General features: G+C 44.2%; 1 protein-coding gene across 4 annotated transcripts in view; it reads right to left on the bottom strand.

Annotated features, from left to right (window-relative positions):
* The window catches only part of MICU1 (mitochondrial calcium uptake 1), an 84,386-nt gene that overhangs the window by 58,755 nt on the left and 5,062 nt on the right, over window positions 1-20,569 (bottom strand). For 3 of the 4 annotated variants that reach the window (XM_088059336.1, XM_088059334.1, XM_005533110.3), the window contains 3 exons: window positions 14,608-14,769; window positions 6,485-6,659; window positions 799-961 (listed from right to left, as the gene is read on the bottom strand). In XM_088059336.1, coding sequence (XP_087915462.1) covers window positions 799-961; window positions 6,485-6,659; window positions 14,608-14,768 — 499 coding nt within the window. In that variant the 5' untranslated portion in view covers window position 14,769. Of the gene's footprint in view, window positions 1-798; window positions 962-6,484; window positions 6,660-14,607; window positions 14,773-20,569 lie in introns of all 4 variants that reach the window. The other variant, XM_088059335.1, reaches the window with a different exon arrangement.

The following is a 20,569-nucleotide window of genomic DNA, read 5'->3' as shown; positions in this document are numbered from 1 at the left end:
CAGCTGTCATCTAAGATATCAAAACAATTTCCCAATTTGGACATAAACCCCACACGCTAAAAGTTAACATTCAGGGGCTGAAGTTCTTCATTAATGTCTGCAGAGTCAAGGCAAGTTTTGATTTGACAAAAGCCTGTTAAATTCTTTGAGATACAATGTGGGAGACCAAAAAAACCACGATCTCCCACATCTTGCCCCAAACATGAATCTCTAAAATGGAATGCTGACAAAAACCTCCTGCTACTCCACCAACACCAAATATTCAGGACACAGCTTTCCAGACAACAGCAAGGCATCTCTCTCCCACTTGTTGATTGCCAAACTCCTCCAGGTACCACAAGTGATGTGTTTTTCTGCAACCCACAGGCAATCTGAAGATGGCAGAGATGAGCCCTACCCTGACCAGCAGCATCACACGGGGCTGCCTCAACCCCTTTAGAACCACCTAGGTTGGAAAAGACCTCTAAGCTCATCAACTTTTATTGCTGATGTTTTCCTTCGCAAAGCAACCTCCTTTTGAAGGTTTAGGAAGTGTTTCAGTTAAAGGTAATCTTTCCCTATTAAATATAGGAGAAAGGCATCCCAACTGCTCTTCAGGGACTCACACCAGCCACATCTGTTATACTGCAACAGCATTTTGGGAAGCATGAAAGGGCTCAGGCTAATTTTGGGCTTGGAGCATGAGAGCTTCAGGAGATGCTTCCTAGCCCTGGCAATCAGAGCTGAGAAGTTTAAAGACCAGGTGAGCAGAGGCTGGGGAATATCAGTTCCCCTGATCACCACCCACACACCACTCACTCTCCGGCTGTTTCTCGTTGGGGGTGATGGATCTCACAAAATCCTGCGGGGTCATGAAAACCTCGGACTCGCCGTGCTCATTGATGACCTTCAGCGTGGCAAAGTATCTGAAGATTTTGTCTGGTGTGGAGTAGGCTCTGATCCTGTTCTCATATTCCATCACCTGGAAATGAAATTTAGCCAGCATTAGACTTGCACTGTTCCTGCCCCACACTGACTCTTAGTTCTCAAAGAGATTTGCCACAGGACAAGTTGCATTCAGCAACACAACTCTTGACTCTTTTGGCAGTATTCCTTTCAAAAACCCTTTGAACACCCAGGAAAATTGGACACATCAGCTACTGATGTCCCAGGATTAAGAACAAACACCAAAAATCTTTATTATGAATAAATTTAGACTCTTCATGGTGGCAGAGGAAAAACAAATCCACAAAAATCCCTGAAGGTACTTTAAAAACATGAGCATAAGAAATCGCACTGGCATCACACATGTGAATCTAAAGCAGCCCAACCACAGCATTGAAGGACTTGATTTGTGATTAATATATGAAGTAAAAGAAAAGTCTTGGAAGGCTGGGAGAAACCTTTACTTTCAAGCAGAGTCTTGGAAAAAATCACTTGGAGCCGCAGCTGGTTGCTCAGTCACCCAAGCTCATTTTTTCCTCTTCTATCACACTGGCAGAATTCCCCAGAAACTCATTCCTCCCCACCAATCTGCTTCTTCCTAACTCTGCCAGCAGTGATTTTTTTTTTCTTTGTACCTAGAATCAGTTTCCCCCCAAACAGCTGGAATTAATCAAAGACAACAGACAGCTCTTCTAAACAAAATCCCAACACAAGGCCACAAGGGTGGAAAAAAGGCACAGACACCTACACTTCATCATGTATTAGCACAGAAAACTTTCCTCCTTACTTCAGCTTTTCATTCCTGCATTATATGCCGTGTTTAACAGTCCATAATGTACTTGAAACCTGCAGCTGGCCAAGAGCCACAGGAGGAAAAAATCCCAACTGATGATGTGCTGCAAGAGAACAGGCAAGATCAAGGGTACTGCCAAGGCAGCTGTACATCATTCCTGGCTTTGCTCCTGGTTCAGCCTTGTCCTTAAATTCCTGAACAACTTCCTCAGCCTGATGTCTATCAGACAGAAAACGCCCTCTCTAGTTTTTCTTATTTCTAGGATTTAAAAAAAGCCGAATGTTTTGAATCCCCCAAGCCAAGCTTTGGTAAAGCAAAGCCCCTCTCTCTCTCTCTCTCTCTCGTCTTCATTTGCCCCAGCTCAGATCTCCCAGCTCAAATCTCTCACGTTTTCCCCAGCTTCATTTGCCCCAGTGTCTCTCAGATGACACTACCTAAAATGACAATACTTAAAGCATTCTCCCCACTCCTCTCTGCATCACCACAGCTTTTCCAGAATTCACACCTCCTTGCACCAACCACTACAGGCAGTTCCCTCCCTCCCTCCTGCAGAAGAAAGTTTTTGTCCTTAGGCCCTTTGCACTTCTAATCAACAAACCTAATCCCACTTTTATTGCTTCAGTCCACAAGGTTCTCCACAGCTAAGGGCACTGGAATGAGGACAATTGTTTTATTGCCAAGCTCCCAGTGCCAGTAAAAGACAGCACCCACTCTTCCACTTCTTCCCGACTTTGTCTACAGCTCCCACCTGGCAGGAGGCAGCTCCTTATGCCAAAGTGATCTTTTGACTTGTGGGTGCAGGCCCATATCTCACTCCTGCCTGACCTGATCTCATGAATAACACCCCACCCAGCTTAATCAGCCAGAAACAGCTCGGTATTTTTACTTTCAAGGAAGACAAATAAACCCAAGGACAGTGTGAAACCCCGGACTGGAGCCAAGGGCAGACACCACAGACCACGACCAGCTGCTTCCATCTATGGCAACCCTTCCACACAGCCTGCTTTCTAGCTAAAAAAAACTCATTAACCAAATTTTCCAAGCCTGTGGAAAAATTTCTTGCAAGGCACTATCAAATGCTTTCCTTCAACCCAGCTGGGCACAGCTCGACAACCCCAATTCTGCACCAGAGACAGGAGTCCTGACATTTCTGCCAGTAAAACCATGTTTCATTTTACCCCACTTGACTTCATATCCACAATTGCTGTTCCCTCTGTATCCATTTTAAGCCCCTGCTGGAGATGCTACTGGCAGGCTTGTTGCTTTCAGGTGCTTTTCTCCTCATGTTTAGAATATTTAGAGTATTACTTCCACAGCAACAACAGCTTACTAACAACATGGGTCTAAAACCACATCTCCTGTCTCAGCTTACAGCACAGAAATGCACAATCTAGACCAAAAAAATAGAATCTAAACTGCTTTTTAGCATCTCACAGGCTGCTTTCATCACAACTGAAAACCTCACCTCTTCCACAAGCTTCCCTACAAGAAGGGAGCAAATGCAGCCACAGTTCTTCCCTTTTGCCTGCAGCTCAACTCACAATTACATCATTCTTGGTAATGAGCTAATCAGCTGGCAAAAACTGACAAATGTTGCAGCCCATCCCTCTGACTGCAAGGCTGGGTGCAACACGAAGCCAGGTCAAGAAGGGAGCAGCCAAGATGCTACAAATGAGGAAAACCTCACTCACTCATGACTGGGTGCTGAACATCAAGTGAGTGATGGTAACGGGTGACCTGATCCCCAGGCACAAATGTGGACTTAAGAGCCCATGGATTTGGGTGCAGACAACCTTTGTGAGGGGTTTTTGCACTGCTTCAAAGCAACCTGGAGTGAAAATCGTGCCAGCCAAGTGTCTTCCTCTCCTGACCTCTCACCTTTTCCTATTACAAACCAGTCCTCTATACAAGGCAGAGCAGTCAAAATCCTCATCCTGCCCCCAGAAATGCAGCCTCACGAAATCAGGCACCTCCAGAAAGATGATATGACTCAAAGGGTAAAATCCCTTTTTTGCATTTATTAGTAGAGCATGTACTGGAGGAGAAAGACAAGTAAGTAATCCCTGCTGCTCTACAAGAGTGAAGGTGCTGTTGAGACTGTCAATGTTTATGCTAAGCCTCCAGTTAAAAGAAAAAAAAAAAAACAACCTAAATCCTATGCTGACATAAAAATAAAGCTCTAAATTAACATCTCAAGGCACAGAGCATCACCAGGGCCTCCCTGACTATGCAAGGGCACACATCTTAACAGGGTAAATTAATTAGGACTCATTTTCTTCGTGCTTCCTCCTGTGACACACACCCAAATGAAGGTTCAGCATGAGGAACATCCCAAGGCAAGATACCTGCAGGACCCAAACACTGCCAGTACATCTTGATAAATCAGCCCTACTGCTGCATGCAAACACTTTTAGCAAGTTAATTAACACATCAGCCCGCCCCCATCCTGTATTACAGCTCATTAGCCTCCAAACTAGATTGAGGCACTCAAGTAATTTTTTTTTTTCCTGCCCTGCATATCCAGAACCTACACACCACACAGACCACACGTGCTTGGGGACCATCCACACACAATCCCAACACCTGAGAGTGGTTTCTGTTTCAGCTTTCCCCTCTCCCTGGATCACTATTTAAAACAGCAATGTCAAACTTAATTTATTGCTTAACCACTAATCATCACCTTCATTAAAAGCAACATTAGGATAACAAACAAGTGTTAAACACTTCCAATTAGGCTTAATTTTTTCGCAAGGAAAATCCCACACTATTTTCAATTAATTAGGGAAGAGCTGGGAAGAGTTTTAACCGTGGGTGGAGGTTTGTTAGGGTTTTATTAAATGCCTAGAAGAGTCAAGAATCCCCGAGGTGCTACACAAATAGGGGAGCAGCACATCCTGGGAGCAGCCCTGATTTTGAGTGGCGACAGGGGCACACCTTCCCCTGTCATCTGAGCTGGCCACATTCAAACACAACTCCCGAGGTGACTCACTGCAGCAACTGCTGCTCAAACACGGAGCAGGCACCTGGGACAATACCTGGCACATCCTGCGTTTAAAAGAGCTTTTGCAACATTGGCATTCAGGCCACACAAGGTACATTCTGTCTCGAGGCTGCAGAGAAAAGGCTTGTTTTGGCACAAAGATGGTGAGGCTGTCTTAAACAGGGCTGTCCCCAAGGAAATTGCTGCTCCTGAGCTCCTGCTGTCAGAGAAAGGCAGACTGAGGCGAGAAGGGATCCAGGCCACACGCTATTCCCATCTTTTGGGCACACCTGGCTTATATCTTATTTGGAAATCATGGTCATACTCCCTGCCTAGTTTGGGAAGGAAAGAGCTGATCAACACAGGCAGATCTCTGACAACTGGAACAATAGTCCTTGCCTGTGAAAAAAACTTTCTCTGGCTTACCCAGCCACATCAGACAAAAATCAATCCTTACACTCACTGTATTCAAAAGTAAGAGTGTGGATGGAGATGGACTGTGGTGCTCTTTGCAACCTGCCTCCATCTGCTGACACTGGAAAAAACCAATAACCTGCTTTTCTTGAGTGGTACTGGCAGGAGCTGAAGTTGTCAAAGCACCTGACACCCAGCTGCCATGAAAATTAGCAGCTTCCAGGAACCCACACTCCTGGACCATTCTGAGTATCTCAGCACAGTATCTTACTGTGTAACTTCACTGAGCTGCCACCAACACCTCACAACAGGAGAGAGTCTGGAGCCCCATGTACCACGAGGCACTTGAAATCTCAAGTTGTGTAATCTTTTCTGACCAGGAACTGAAATGATTCAGCAGCTTCAAAGGAAACAGCTCTTAATTTTTCATGAGAAGCTGTTAAGCCACTATATATCACTACCCACAATTTAACAGCTAATGAGATGCAACCTCCAGAATACAGGCTTAAAAATAATTATCAGAAGCGAGTCATAGTAAAATGGAAGTAGATGCTCTTCACAATTCCTTTCTCCTTTTTGGTGCTGCAAAGATATTACATCATCCAACGCAGCCCTATAAAACTGACATCCAGATGGGCTTAAAAAATAAAATACTGCTGTCTGCCTGCTCCCAGTTACAGAACTCCATCAGAGCAAATTACACATCCTTTAATAACAGTGGTTTCAGATTGTGCCAAACCGGTTCTGAAAAGCCCCAGGCTCCTGGAACTGCCCAAGACTGAAGGCAGGTCACAAGCCAACAACAGAGTTTATTACTCAAGTTTTCCTCCTCTTGAAAATGTGTCTGATCTGAAAATGAAATAGCTAGAAGCATCAAGAGAGAAACAGGACTAACCAAGAAGGGGGACTGAGGCTGTATTTCAACAAGTACATTTGCACAGAGTAATTAAATGAAGAATTAAAGTGCACCTTTCCTATAATCCTCCCTTCCACATTCATCCTCTACCTCTTCCTACATGCACTGTGTATACTCACAGGCAAAAGGATGGACTCAGAGACACACATGAATATCCCAGATGGTTTAAAAACTTTGGCACCAATTCTCTGCTTTGCATGCACCATCCTAACAGCCATCAGTGCAGGAGCCTTGATTATCTTGGACATGTGAGTGGAGGTGGGAAAAGAGGTCTCCATTTCAGAAGATCAGCTTTCCAAATACACAACACACAAATACAACCTTTCCAGATACACAAGTTTCAACCTACAGAAACTCATGGCAACAAGAGCTGAGAAAGCAGGTTCCCAAAACAGTAAGAAAACAAAGACAGGTACAGAGCACGTTTTCTCTCTTACAAGATGCCCAAGTTTGGTACCTTGCGGTCTCTGAACCCGGAACGCTTCTTTTTCTTCCCTTCTGGTGGTGCCTCCTCGTTGCCTGATGCCACTGCCCTCCTGCCCTCGCTGCTCTCCTCCTCCTCCTCCTCATGCTTCACCTTCTCCCCTGGCTCTGTCCTGGGGCCATGTCTGACAGAGTCTTCTGCGTAGGCCCTGGAGCAGGGAAAAGGAAACACCCGTTTAGGAAGTGACTGAGAGCTGCTAAAGCTGCCACAAAATGGTTCTGCTGGGCTCCACCTGAGTGCAACGCTGGTTACAGCTCAGTGGGGAGGGCTGCAAAGCAAAAGCAAAGAAGTGACCAGTCCCCTTGGAATTCAGTGTGCTTTCCCCTCTTGTAATCAAATTTCCACCCCACACCAAAACCCAGACTAAGGGTCACAGTAAGTTTTCCCAGTCCAAACCACTCAGTGAATTTTGACACCTTCTCCCAAAAACTAGACATGCAAAAAACAAGGGCATATCATACCTCCTCTAGCACTAAATTCCACCTCTGCTTCCCCAAAAAGATGTATTAAGTGACAGAAATGTGTTTTCCCATCAGTACTGGAAGATTCAGGATGAACAACCTTTTTGTTTCAGCTCAGCTGATTTATTTTCTATCTCCAGCAGCTGACAGGCTGTTTTATCCCCTTCTTCCACCAATGACTCTTCTAAACACCACTGCTGCATGATTTGTGACAACAAAACTGGAGCTGTTTGTCCTCAAGGTGGAAATAAAACTCTGGCAGAGCACAGGACCACTTCTCCCTTGCTGTCCAAACACAAAGATCTTCAGGTAACTCTGTTTGTAGACCAAGACTCAACATTTCAAATCGCTCAGAGCCAGGAGCAACTCGCAGAACTGCAACTGGCAATGGGATGATCAAATAAAAAGCAGGATAAATCCCTAAGCCAAACAATGCACTGGCTTTCCCGTGCTTTACTTGTAAAGCAGTTTAGAATCAGACAGAGCTCAGACCACATTAACATCAGTGAAATTATAATCTCCGAGGATCCGTTAACATGTCACAAGCAACAAAGCCAACAATTTGACAAAATTATTTCTCTTTCTAAAGGAGTCAAACAGCTCAGGGAAACATCCCAGCCTGCCCATAATTTAAGCAAATCTGCCTTTACTTTGCATTCCTGGTGATTTATTTGGGACTAATCACAGGGTATGGAGCTTACACACAGGTGATGCTCCTTGGCCACTTTGGTACTGCTTGGAGCTATGAACGTGGTCATTTACAGCTGTGTGAGTTTGTTTAAAAAGGGCTGCCTTGGGAGAAAAACGAAAACAAACCAAGATTTTTGAAGTCTCCCAAGCTCTAAACAAAAGGCTACACATACTTCATCCTACCAGTTTCCTGGAAAACACAGATGTGGTGTGTAATATTAACAGAAGAGAGTCTGTGTCTGTCTCCCCAGGAATCACAGAATCATGGAATGGTTTGGTTTGGAAGGGGCCTTAAATATCCTCTCATTCCACCCCCCCCTGCCATGGGCAGGGACACCTTCCACAGCTTGCAGCAATCTCAGCACATCAGCTTCCAAGAAGGAGAAATGAGGGTAGGTGCTCCATCAATTAATTTAAATGTTACCAAAATAAAAGACAGCTCTCTCCTTATCAGCATCCAATAATTCACTGACAGTCACAGTACAAGACAGATGGGAATGGGCTAAAGAACTGCAAACATCCACAGTACTGGTGGGAAGAAGGCACTTTATTATTTATGGAATGGTTTGGGTTGGAAAGGATCAGCTCAGCTATGAGTTCAGAGGTTTCTAGGACAGAACACAGCTCCATTACAGGGGTCTGATGAAATAAAATACGCAAGTGCTCAGTGAAGAGTAGTATTAATCCTGCCTTTTCACATAAAAATGGGGTTTTACACACTTCCCATTCTGAAGAGGCCCTGAGTCTCAATTTGCCAATATTTATTTGTGAGTCTTACAGCAAAGCACCATCTTTATGACCTCCACTGAACCAAACTTTCAGAGACAGCATCCAAACCTGGGTCGTCCACAAGTATCCTGAGATAGGGAAATTCTTTCCCTGGAACAGTCCAGCAGCTGACCTTTTTTGGAGCATGAAGTCCATGCTGGCACCTGTCCTGAAGCCTTTTCTGAAAGTTTAATCAGCACTGGCACACCCTTGAGGAGCTGTGGGTTTGGCTGAAAAATGCAGCTGCCAGCTGAGGCTACACCAGCAGCACTGACATGGAAAGCCCTTTGTCCCGTGCAGGCTGGACACCCATCTTAAGTAGCTCTGAGGGAATCTCTTGGGAAAAGGGGACAGAAAAGCAATAGGAAATCAATTGCTTATCTCCACAACTAACCTGTTCCATAGGAAACATGCTGGAGAATAGCTGTATCAGGAAAGATTTGCTTCTATAATGCTTGACTGACAGCTAGCAGACCAGGGAATGGATAGATGAAATTGAAAAATCAAACATTTTCAGCACATCCCACATATTCCTTCAATCCATCAGGCTGTCAAGTCAGTTGCTCCAGCGATACAGATGGAGGCTGTTTGAATACAGTCAGCTTTTTCCTCCCTCTGGTTTAGCCAGGTAATTAACTCTGCTCCACAGTCAGATCACCATCCCAGCATCCAGGAAAATGTGCTCTGAGGAGAAAGGCAGAGTCTGTAGGCTACTTCTCAAGCAAGGTTTTAACAGCTGTTCCTCACCTCCAGGCCACTGGCCAAGCTACTCACTGAATTAACCACTGAAGGAGCAACTCTCTACAGGCACCTTTCTCTGTGGATTTTACCACCCTCTGCTGAAATCCTTGGCTGCCAACAACTGCAACTTCCATAAAAAACGTCTTTCAGTGTAGATGTCAGAGTGTGGCTGGAGAACAAAAAGCCCATAGCTCCAGAAATATCCACCCTGCTGGACTTCCCTCAGCAAGTGAAAACTGTCTCTTTCCCCTGTTTGATGAGACTGACTTTCCAATGGAATTCCTGGTGCTGCAGCTTCTGCACAAAAGGGAAATGAAAATACAAAGCCTTCCTTCACTGTGTGCCAAGGTCACCCACCAGCCTTTCCCCAGAGTATGCCTGCCCTGGATCCTGAACCCTACTGCCATGCTTCAACCATTCTGATCTCTTCAGACTGTTTCCCTCCAGTGAACTGAATTTGAATCAAAGATTATTTCCCATCAACTCAGCAATATCTCCTTTGAATCCTTGGAGAAATCCAACAATCGAGTGTAAGATTAGATTCCTCATCCTCCCCAAAAACACTGAGCTACCAGAGGCCTGCAATGGTAAGTTCTCTCTTGGGGAATCATTCTTTAAGAGAGCCAAACACATGCACCCATAGGATATACATGCAGGAAGGATGCTGGGATTCACACTGAGCATTGGCACAACACTCCAAGTTGCAGGTCTTCTTGCAATCAACCCCTCACTTGAAAGTATTTTTCTCCTTTGAATGACAGAAGCAGAGCAGCATGAAAAAATCACAAAGCTTTGTGCCAGAGATAACAGTGCTCAGTTATTCTAATCCTGAAGGCAGTAGCAAAGTACTCAGCTATCAGTTGCTGCTCAGTTTCAGAGGGAAATGTAAGAGATATAACAACAAGTTGGGCACTCAGGAGTCAGCAAAGATGCTGCCACCAAATGAGAGGCAGGAGGGAGGAATCCTGCCCGACACACATGTTCCTCCGTTGACTAAGAGTTGCCATTCTCCCTGTGTGTAAACATCTGGAGACATCCCAGGGAGGTTTAAAAGCCACTTAAGGCTTCAGGGCTTCCATGCTGCAATGCAAAAGCAAGTTTGGACATGACATTCATAAAAACAGGCAACCTCTAGGGATCAGGAGAGCTTTCAGCAAGGAGCTCTGTCTCATCCTCAGCTCAACCATATTCAGCAACTAAATTAGTCACCTGAATCTTTAACGAGAAAGTCACCAGAGAGGATGAAGAGCCACAACCCAATTTTTCAGGGTGTTATGACACTCATTTGCTTCCCTCCTCATCTCTCACATATACAATGTTGACATAAATTGAGTGAGATCTATCACAAAATGAATTTGTGGCAAGAACATCACAAAGGCAGTATCCCTAATGACGCGGCGTCCTGACATTACCCCAATATCCTTGTGAACTATAAATCTGGTATTTCTTAATCCAGGAGATGCTGTTTGCCTTTCCAAACGGAGCTTACCACAGTGGGGTACAGGGCTGTGCTCCCCAAGATCTGATCCTTTCCTTCCCCAATGTCCATGGGGAAAAACCCCAGTGTTCAGCCAAAAGCCACTGGAGAGAACACGGTGTTCTTTAAAGACACCACTCCCAGACCAATGTGTCTTGAAGCCTTAGGAAAAAACCCTCAGCACAAGAATCCCAAGGATAGTCTTGTTAGTGTGTCACCTCTCACAAAGAATTAAAAAAAGCATAGAATCACAAAATGGTTTGGGTTGAAAGGAACCTTAAAGATCAGCTCGTTCCATCCCCCTGACATGTAAATACATGAGAGCTCTAAAAATAAACTCACATGAATAATACCTACAATTTTTCATCTTTTCTCCCATACATTAGGTTAAGTTGTACCTGACAGATCTATAGCTATAAAACAGGTTTCTCCACTCTTGACCATGATTTATGTGGTTTCCTTTGTTTTACTACAAGAGAGATTTCTGAAGTCTCTGTTTCAGCTGGCATAAAGTATTTCCAGTAATTCTGCCATTAAAAATGTATCCTACGCAAATTACTCTAAAGCCCCCAGGACACTGGTGCAAAAAAATCAGTGCCTTCTTAAGCAGAGCTATTGAATCCCAAAACAGTTTGATTTGGAAGGAACCTTAAAGCTCCAATTCCACCCCCTGCCATGGGCAGGGACACCTCCCATTATCCCAGATTGCTCCAAGTCCTGTCCAGCCTTGCCTTGGACACCTCCAGGGATCCAGGGGCAGCCACAGCTTCTCTGGGCACCCTGTGCCAGGGCCTGCCCACCCTCCCAGGGAACAATTCTTTCCCAATATCTAAACTCCTCCTGTCTTCTGGCAGTGGGAAGCCATTCCCCCTTGTCCAGTCCCTCTATCCCTTGTCCCAAGTCCCTCTCCAGCTCTCCTGAAACCCCTTTAGTTACTGGAAGGAGCTCTGAGAAGCATCCCTGGATGCTTCTCTTCTGCAGGTGGACGCCTCCAGCTCTCCCAGCCTGGCTCCAGAGCAGAGGGGCTGCAGCCCTGGGAGCAGTTCCATGGCCTCCTCTGGACTCCTCACTCCACCAAGGTCCATGTCTGTGTTATGGTGAGGATCCCAGAGCTGGAGGCAGCGATTTCCAGAGCAACACAGGTGCCTTGCCCTTACTCTTACCACTAATTTATTTACAGAAGGATAAGAAATGTATCATTAAGTATATTCAGTCTGTCAGGAAGAGGACTGGAATGACTCTGCTTACAGAGGACCCTCTATGCCCCCAAAGGTACTTTTGCTCCCTTATTTCACTCGGTGTTAGATTGATTAACAAGCTTCAGCACCAAAATTCCAATTTAAGTGCTTTCAGATGCCCACTGATTCAGCCAGGAAAGGTTGTGACATGAAGAACAGATCTGCAGCCATTTCCTAGCACTCCAAATGGGCATCAGGAACTAGAGAGTACAAGTTTTACATCAGGATCAGTAACAGAATATTTTTTACAAACGTTAAGCTCGCCACAAACTGTGAGGTTTAGTACTTCTCATATATTAGTGCCTCATTTAGAGTAGCCAATGACTGCTCCAAGATTAATTTAAATTAATTCAGTTCATTATGCCAATGCCCAGATACTTAATTGCTTCTCTTGCCAGCTGGAAATCCTCAGAGTTTAAGTTATTGCTGAGAAAGGGTAAACTTCATTAGTCTTCTAAGCTCAGCTATTTGCACTGCTCAAGCATTCCTCACCACAGGAAAATTGAGCAGCATGAGCTACTCCTGTTGTATAATAATTTAGAGGAGATCCATTCCCCAAAAGCAGGCAACAAAACCAACACTTACCTGCAGTGAACCAAAGAAATTTCCCACCAACCCATCTCCCATCTTAGGCAGACACAATTAAGTCTATCTTACGTCATACAATCATAGGATTTTTCCATATATATCTTTTCACTCCTTCATTTCTTCTCTTTGTGGGAGCTTCCTTACCCCAGCACATCCTACAGAATCCACCTGAAACACACTGGTTTCAGACTGCACCTGACAGTCTCCACCTGACAATTCCTGTCTTTCTTCATACCATCACCATTTTCTACTTATCTAGCCCAAGAAACTTAAAATTTCCAACTGCTTCTTGATCTGGTCTGTTACATCTTTACTGCCTTAACTGTAAAAAAATATTTACATATTTATCTCTTAGAACTAATTTACTTACTGCTGTTTCCTGTACTAACTCAGGACACATCTACCTGAGTAGCTCAGGATGTCATTACAAACATTCTGTATTCACCTACTCTCATACTTAAACTCTACTGATCACCTGATTTCCATTTTCAGAAAGACAAAGGAAATTTACACTTCATCTCTTACTTCTTTAAACAAGGCTAAAATGCCCACTTGAAAGTCCATTGGAAACTTCCACGGATGTCAGTATGAAGAATTTTCTACATCAAATGTATCAGTTTCGTTCCTTGTTTCATTCAGCAGCTTTATGCCAAGTAATTAAATTAATATCGTAAGCTTGGGTGCACTTTTATTTTACAGTTGCTGACACTGAGGATTTATTTCATGGCTCAGATAGGAAAGGAATACTTGAAAGTCTGTACAATTCTATTTAGTGCTTTATAAATTTATAAAATATGAAGGAGACAGAGCAAGGAAAGGCACAACGAGTAATAACAGCAAGTCAGCCTCTTCAGATTGATGAGAGCTGTGTCCCTCTGACTGATTTCTATCAGTGCTCTCAGCTGAGGATGGTGCCCAAGGGCCTCCAAGGAACAGCAAAGTATTCCAGGAGCCAAAATTCCCTCCCTGAAACCCAGCCCTGACCCAGCAAAAGCACCATCCTCCTGATAAAAGCAACACCAGCACCTGAAACTTTAGCTGGTTTTAAAAGCAGAGAGGAACCTGCTACAGAAAGGAAGATTTTAACTCCATGTCTCTGGGACAGCTTTACATAGGACACGATGTCCTACTGTCTTTCTGGTTGTGTTAAGGGTAAGGTTTGAAGTGGAAAAACCCCACTCTCGCTTCCTTGCTGGAAAAGGGGCGTTATCCCGGCCATGCCCTCAGAGGCACTGACTGCATCAGTGCAGATCATTAGCAAAATGCAGCACAAAACAACACTGTGCTGGATCACAGTGTTCTTCCTCCACTAAGCAACTCCTCTTAGCAGAGAGCCAGGCTTGACAGCTCTAAGGAACAGCCAGAACAATTCCCATCACCTTTCTCACACTGCATTAAAACTAGAGCCTTCTAACCACAGGTGAACAGAAAGCCAGCAACAAATCACCTGAGTATTAGAATGAAAAGAACACAGGCTTTCAGCAAATACTTTATTTTTAGACTCTAACTGCAGCCATGTGCTTGAGTGACACTGCTGGAGCCATGCTGCTCCCACGTGATGGAAGAGAAGGGAGTCCCTGGTTTACTTCAGACATGGCACAGGCCCAGGGTTCAGTGAAAGTCACCTCAGGAAAGCCCAAACATGCCCTTTCTCCAAGTTATAGGAACAAGCTTCGAGCCTCAGAACCCATGAGGTGTCCTAAGGCTCTGACCCTTAAAATCCACATAAACCCTGTGTGCTGCTGCCTTCTCATCAAAGGACAGACTCTCCCCTTCTGCTCCTCTGCTTCATTTTATACATGAAGCAGCCAGCAGACCACAAAAAAAAAAGAGGAGTAAACCCCGCCCAGATGTGCTGCTTCAATCAGAAGCTGTGAAAGCAAAGGTTTCTCTCTTCACAACACCACAAACCGCCAGGCAGAGAGGAAACCAGGCAGGAAACCACATCAAAGAGCCCGTGTGAGACAACGCCTCAACCCCGAGCTCTGTCGCATCCCTGAGCACTCCCAGCAGCAAAGCAGCTCCTCAGGGCATCACCCTCAGCCATTCCTCCCATTCAGCAGCAGCAGGACAAGCAGGAGCGACGCAGGTACTTACCAAGGGCAGAAAAGAAATTAGATATCCATATATTACCTCTGCCAAAGGAATCTGGCACTTGCTGTGGCCGCAGTGGTCCCGAGGAAAGCTGCCACCACGAGCCTACGCCGGGTGCCGGGGTGCTGGGCTGTCCCATGGTAACGCCGAGCCACCGCCGCCAGCCCCGCGGCCACGGGCAGGAACCGCAGCCGGAACATCCTGCTAAGAGAGAACGCTGCTTTAGGAAAACAACAAAGTTTCCAAGTGACGCCTGTCCTAAACCTGGAAAAGTGTCACAGATCAACTCATGGGTGTTTATTACCTGTTCTGAAAGAGGCACGTAATCTGCCTAATAATCAGATTAAATACCTGTGAGTGTTGGCTACTGGCACATACGTGACTGTCACATCCAACTGCTTATCAGTGTTATTCCAATTCCTTAGCCTTTCCCCAAAACCCTCATCGAGAGGGAACCTCAGCTTCCCACAGAGGCCACATCCCTGAAAATGTTCAAGGCCAGGCTGGATGAGTCTTGGACCAACCTGGTTTAGCCAAGGTGTCTCTGCCCTGCAAAGGGCTGGAACTGGATGATCTTTAAGGTCTCTACCAACCCAAACCATTCCATGATTCCATGGAATATTTGCGGCCCATCTCTCGATTTCCACGGCATGGAAGATGGCAGGTAGATCTGATAAGCAGCTACAGCAGGTAAGAGGCATTTGGCCAGAAGCAAAGTCACAGCTAGATTTTAAAAGGCAAATTTAGCCAAATAACAAGCAAACTTATCAAACAAAACCCAACCCAGGCATTTAAATTTTCCTAAGAAAACCCTACTGTTCTTAAATCCCTTTTTTTGCTAGCCTGGAGCAAAACAATTTATATTCAACTGTAAGTACAGGGCAAGTTTCAAAGTGTCAAAACTTATAAAATATAATCCATACCCCATTACACGTGCAGCGGAACAGAGACAAATGGAAAAGCAGAGCTACAAATCCAAACATAATTACAGCAGAGAAAAAGGAACCACAGAAACACCACCTCATCACACACCAGCTGCAGGAGGCAAAGCAATTTTGGTGGCTCACAGGACTCAAGGCGAAGGGTAAATGCTGCCTTTGAAAAGGAAATCTGCTGAGTGTTCTTGTGTAATAAAGGTTTTATTTCTGAGGCAATTTTTTCAATCACAAGGTCAGCTTTAAAACTGCGAACAGAATGGTAAAGGAATTCCGAAAAAAACACAGAGCAGAGGAGCAGCAGCCTAATTTTTACCTTTTATTCCCAATTCTTGCCATTCTACTCACATATTCCCAGGCAGAGAGTAACAACAGAATACAAAAATAAAGCCACATCTATTGTTTTCTATTTGCTTCTGCAACACAGGATGCCACCACACCGTTCTGCTAAACCATTAACTTCCAGAAACAAGTTTCTCTGTGCAAACACCTCTCATGTTTGTGGTGTGTTAGGCTGCAAAGAGCTGGATACATCAGTGCCACTTGCTGCAGGTCAGGATCCCACAGTGGAGCGATGGGGAATTTGGGGCAGGAACAGAAGAAGAAGGAGGGAAAACACATCAAATATTCAGCAGATAATTTTGAGGGCTGGAGCTCGGTATCTTTTAAGGTAAGAGGTGGTGGAGAAGCCCCTGAAGACTTCATGGCCCAATCAAGTAATGAAAAATCGTTAACAAATCCCTTGCCAGTGGGTTTTTTCCTATCAGATTCAGACTTTTGCCCAGTCACGGGACAAGGGAGGCGAGATGGAGCACAAGAGATGGCAGAGGTGCCAAAGCCACAGGTTACCTGTCCATCCCCACCTGGATTTATGGGCAAACACCACAAATTTCAGTGCTCACAGTGAATCCATCCAAACAGCATCCATTTGATATTCATCTGTGCTCCTGTTAAAATTGGCATTATGGTTTTGTTTATTCCTTTTCAAATAAACAGGTTTAAAATTGAAGCGTTAATGGAATGCAGCCAGCTAACGGCACTGATTCTCCAATCCTCTCCAGCTCTGAACAACAATGAGATGGTTATGAAAAACAACTCTGATTTCAAATTTAAAATTATTCCCACTCTACACAAACCTGATGTTCCCATTTCATCTCCAGGGATGAACTTCTGTTCCATATGCAGAGGAAAATCTGAATTTGTTGCTTTCCCCAAGAATCTATCCTTGCCCTTCCTAGGGTTCCCCATCCTAATTACAGCTTTATATTCCTAACATGTATTGGATAAGGGAAGTATTGCCAGTATCATTTAATCAACCAAAATGAAAATTAAGCCCCACAGCGTTTACTTGGGAGCTTGAAGAGATTTTTACAACATTTCTGATTGTTGGCTTTAGTACTGCATAAATGTTTACTTTGCCTGAGCCTTAAGAAACACTAAATTATCTGCTTTGTCCAAGCAATCTCCATCCTTGATTCTGCTGGGATGTTTACCCAGACTGTTCACTTGGTAGCAACTGCCTGAGAGAGCTGAAAGCAGCCAGTTCTCACAGCAGCTCCAAAATAAAGAGCATCCTTATCTCAGAGCAATTAAAATCCCTTTGGAAGCTGAATTTTCCATCTGCAATTTATACAACCTCTCACAATTTTCTTTTTTTAAATCAGAAGTGCCATGATATTTGGTATATTTGGTTAAAAACTCCAGGCACTGAAGTCAAGATCACTTGAGAAAGCTGATGCTCACTTTTAGAAAGATTAAAAATAACATCTTGCCCTGTGCAGCAACAAAAAGCTCAACACCACAGTTTGCAATAAGGCAAGGAATAAAACTGAGATCAAGTATAAAACTCCCATCAACTAATGTAATTACAGCTTACAATAAGAAACAAACCCAATTCCTGAATTATTTACTATAATAAAAAATTATTTTTTATATTATACAAAAAAGCAGCCAAGAGGAAAAAACAACAAAATACTTAACTTTTATGTTTGCTTATTTTCATTATTTTGGAGTTATCATGATGTTCTAGCACTAGAGCTACAAGGAATCTGTAGACTGTATTTATGTTTCCAAGAGATAAGCCAACCTTACCTTAAATTCTTGCTCATAGCAGCTCTACAGTCATTTTCAGAAGTTGAATTAATATCCTCAGACAAAAGAAATGGTTGGGGCTTTTTTTCCAGAACAGAATGACCTAACAACTTTTATTTATGCCATAATTCATAGATGGCTTTTTTAAAGCAGAAGAGTCAACAGAGAGACTCAAACCCATTAGGAAAACACCAATCCCAAGCCAGGACAAAACAGAGTCCATTCAAACTGAGACCACCCGGGTCAGGTGAAAGGAAGAAATGCAACATTATTTCAACAGTTACATCAGTTCTAGCATGATGTGGGTATTTGACTTCCCCAAACAATGAACAATGACCCTCTCTCTCTCTGCTAATCTGTTCTCCAAGGAAATTGAGACAAGCTGTCCAGCTCTCTCCCTGGCCTTTCCAAAGCCCGAGATTTTTTCAGTGCAGATAAGAATTGGAAGATCCCAACTCTTACATCCTTTTTCAGAAGACGACTTGCTCCTGTTTTTCCAGCCCCCTGACTAGCTCATGATTCCAAGACTGAAAGCACTAAGCAGCTCATCCTGGGGAAAAGGGACTTCCCACACTTGGGTACCCCCGAGCACTGAATTTTCTGTAGACATTTTGGAGATCCAGAGCAGATAAAACACTTGAATCATCATTTTGATGTCAAAACTGGCCTTGGCAGCACAAGCATGTGAGAGGGAGAACAGTAAAATTCAGAGAAGGGGTAACAGGCACTTATGTGAACAATTCTACTAGGACATGGTAAGCCCATGAATCAATGCAGAACGTCAATTATGACTTTAAATATACTGCAATGCAGGAAGATCATCTAAAAAGAAAAAAATTGTATTTAGGAGGAACTATTTAGGCATAAAAACTCCTGCAGAGACTGGCTGAGATGGAGTCACTAAGAACTCAAAGAGCTTTCTTGAGCTGTGTGTTTATTAAAAAGCCAAATCTGACGTTGCCAGAGCACATCAAGACATCCTGACCCAACAGATGCTGTAGGAAAATTCCTCACCTGTTCCTATCTCAGCACCTGACTGTCAATTCTGTCTGAAGCCAGAGCCAACAGCAGAAAAGTGAGGGTAACAGCTCCCAGCTCTCCTGTCTCCATCTTCTCATGAGGATTGGGAAGAGGGGAAGGAAAAATTAAAATGGGGGAAAAAGCACAAGTCCAATGGAAAGGAAAAGTCAGTATGCAAGGGAAAGGGTGAAGCAATCAGGAGAGAAGTTTCACCATTAACACTGAGATTCATAAACCAGGAGGAAAGAAAACCTCATAGCTTCAACCCTGCCTCCACCAAAACCAATTATGACTTTTCCTTCCCAGAGCAGCTGTGGCTGCCCCTGGATCCCTGGAAGTGTCTAAGGCCAGGCTGGACAGGGCTTTGAGCAGCCTGGGATAGTGGAAGGTGTCCCTGCCCATGGCAGGGGGTGGCACTGGATGGGCTTTAAGATTCCTTTCCAACATGAACTTTTCTATTATTCCATGAAATCTGTATAAGAATAACTCCTAAAAGGGTGCCAGGAGGTACATTCCAGCTAATGAAATATCTGGATCCACTCCTTCCCCCATTTTCAAGACAGACCCAACAGCTACTGATCTTTTCCCCTCCAAATTTTCATCTCACAGAGCACAATTTTGAGATAAAGAATTTCACACCGTACTGAAGTTATTAGCCTACCAAGACACATAAATCAGATTTGGGAAAATTAAATCTAGCAGCAAAAGTAATTTCTCCTCAGGTAGGGATTGGGGCAATATTTGATCACAGTAATTTTGCTGGAGAGGAACTACATTTGTTTCGGAACACGATTCAAATTGATGTAGAGTCCACCAAGTATCAATCAATGCAGAAACCTAAGCCATAGCCTGGCAATTTCTTTTTAACTGTCATTGTAGTAAAGTTTCACCTCTTCCTAAAATCCTCAGCCCTGGAAATGCCCAATCTCCAACTCCACAGCTCTACACCCAGCCATGGCTCAGCCTCCCCCTCAGGGATGATCAGTGGCATCCCTCCCCTCATGAGCTGCATTATTCTGCCAAATAATTGTACTGATTTTCAGGGCTAAGGGGAGAAGGTGATGCATTGCAAACACACAAGCTTTTAGATTTAGCTTTACTAAGGCATTTTTAGAAATTGAAACTGGATTATTTATAAAGATGTAGGACAGTAGCTGGCTCGGGCTTCCCTTGAAAGTGAGACAGGAGTGTTTAACTACTGGGGAAAAACTTTGGTGCCACTAAACTGGCAGAAGAATCTTGGCAAACTCAGCAACCCCAGATTTAACCTGTGAGCTGAGTTGCCAGAGGATCTGAGTGGATGGATGCAGCCACCATGAAGCACAGCTTTGGAGGTACAAATGAAAAACGAGGGTACCCAAACAGAGTAAACTGGTCCCATCTGTTGCAGCAGCACTGAAAATAGCACCTCCAGCAAGGACACAACATTTCCTTCCTACTTCAGACTGCTAGACTCCAGCAATGCACTGGAGGTTTCTAAGAGGTAGCTATAAACTTCCACAGAAACAAATGCCAAACGCTGCTTTTTCCTGGTTAAAGTTGTCCCTTCCCTTCCTCCACACAAAATGCAGCACATTCCTTGAGGTGTTCCACCTAGAAAACATTACAGTAAACCTCAGCCATGAAAAACTCCCTAGAAACACCTCCACAGGTGTCAGAGATAACTCAGAAGAGCTGTAAAAACAAAAAAAAAATTCTCACCCTTTCTTAAGGACAACAATCCTGCTTCCTGAGTTACCTCCTATCCTAATCAGTAGGGTGAAATTTTCTTTTTCCAGTTGCTATTCTCAAATAAACAGGCTGCCTTTGCAAACCAGCCACAGGAGCAGGTGCACCAGAGCACAGGTATTTCCACACTGATTTGAGGAGCAAAGGATCACCAAAGAACTGTTGGCAGAGGGGCAGAAAACATAGCACATCTGCCTTTTCCTATAAAAAGTTACAGCCAGCAGGAA

This window comes from Pseudopodoces humilis, chromosome 9 (genome assembly GCF_049639895.1).
Source record: "Pseudopodoces humilis isolate 2021_Gansu_Grassland_sample_001 chromosome 9, ASM4963989v1, whole genome shotgun sequence".
NCBI classification, from domain to species: Eukaryota; Metazoa; Chordata; class Aves; order Passeriformes; family Paridae; genus Pseudopodoces; species Pseudopodoces humilis.
This window is presented reverse-complemented; position numbering and strand designations above follow the sequence as displayed.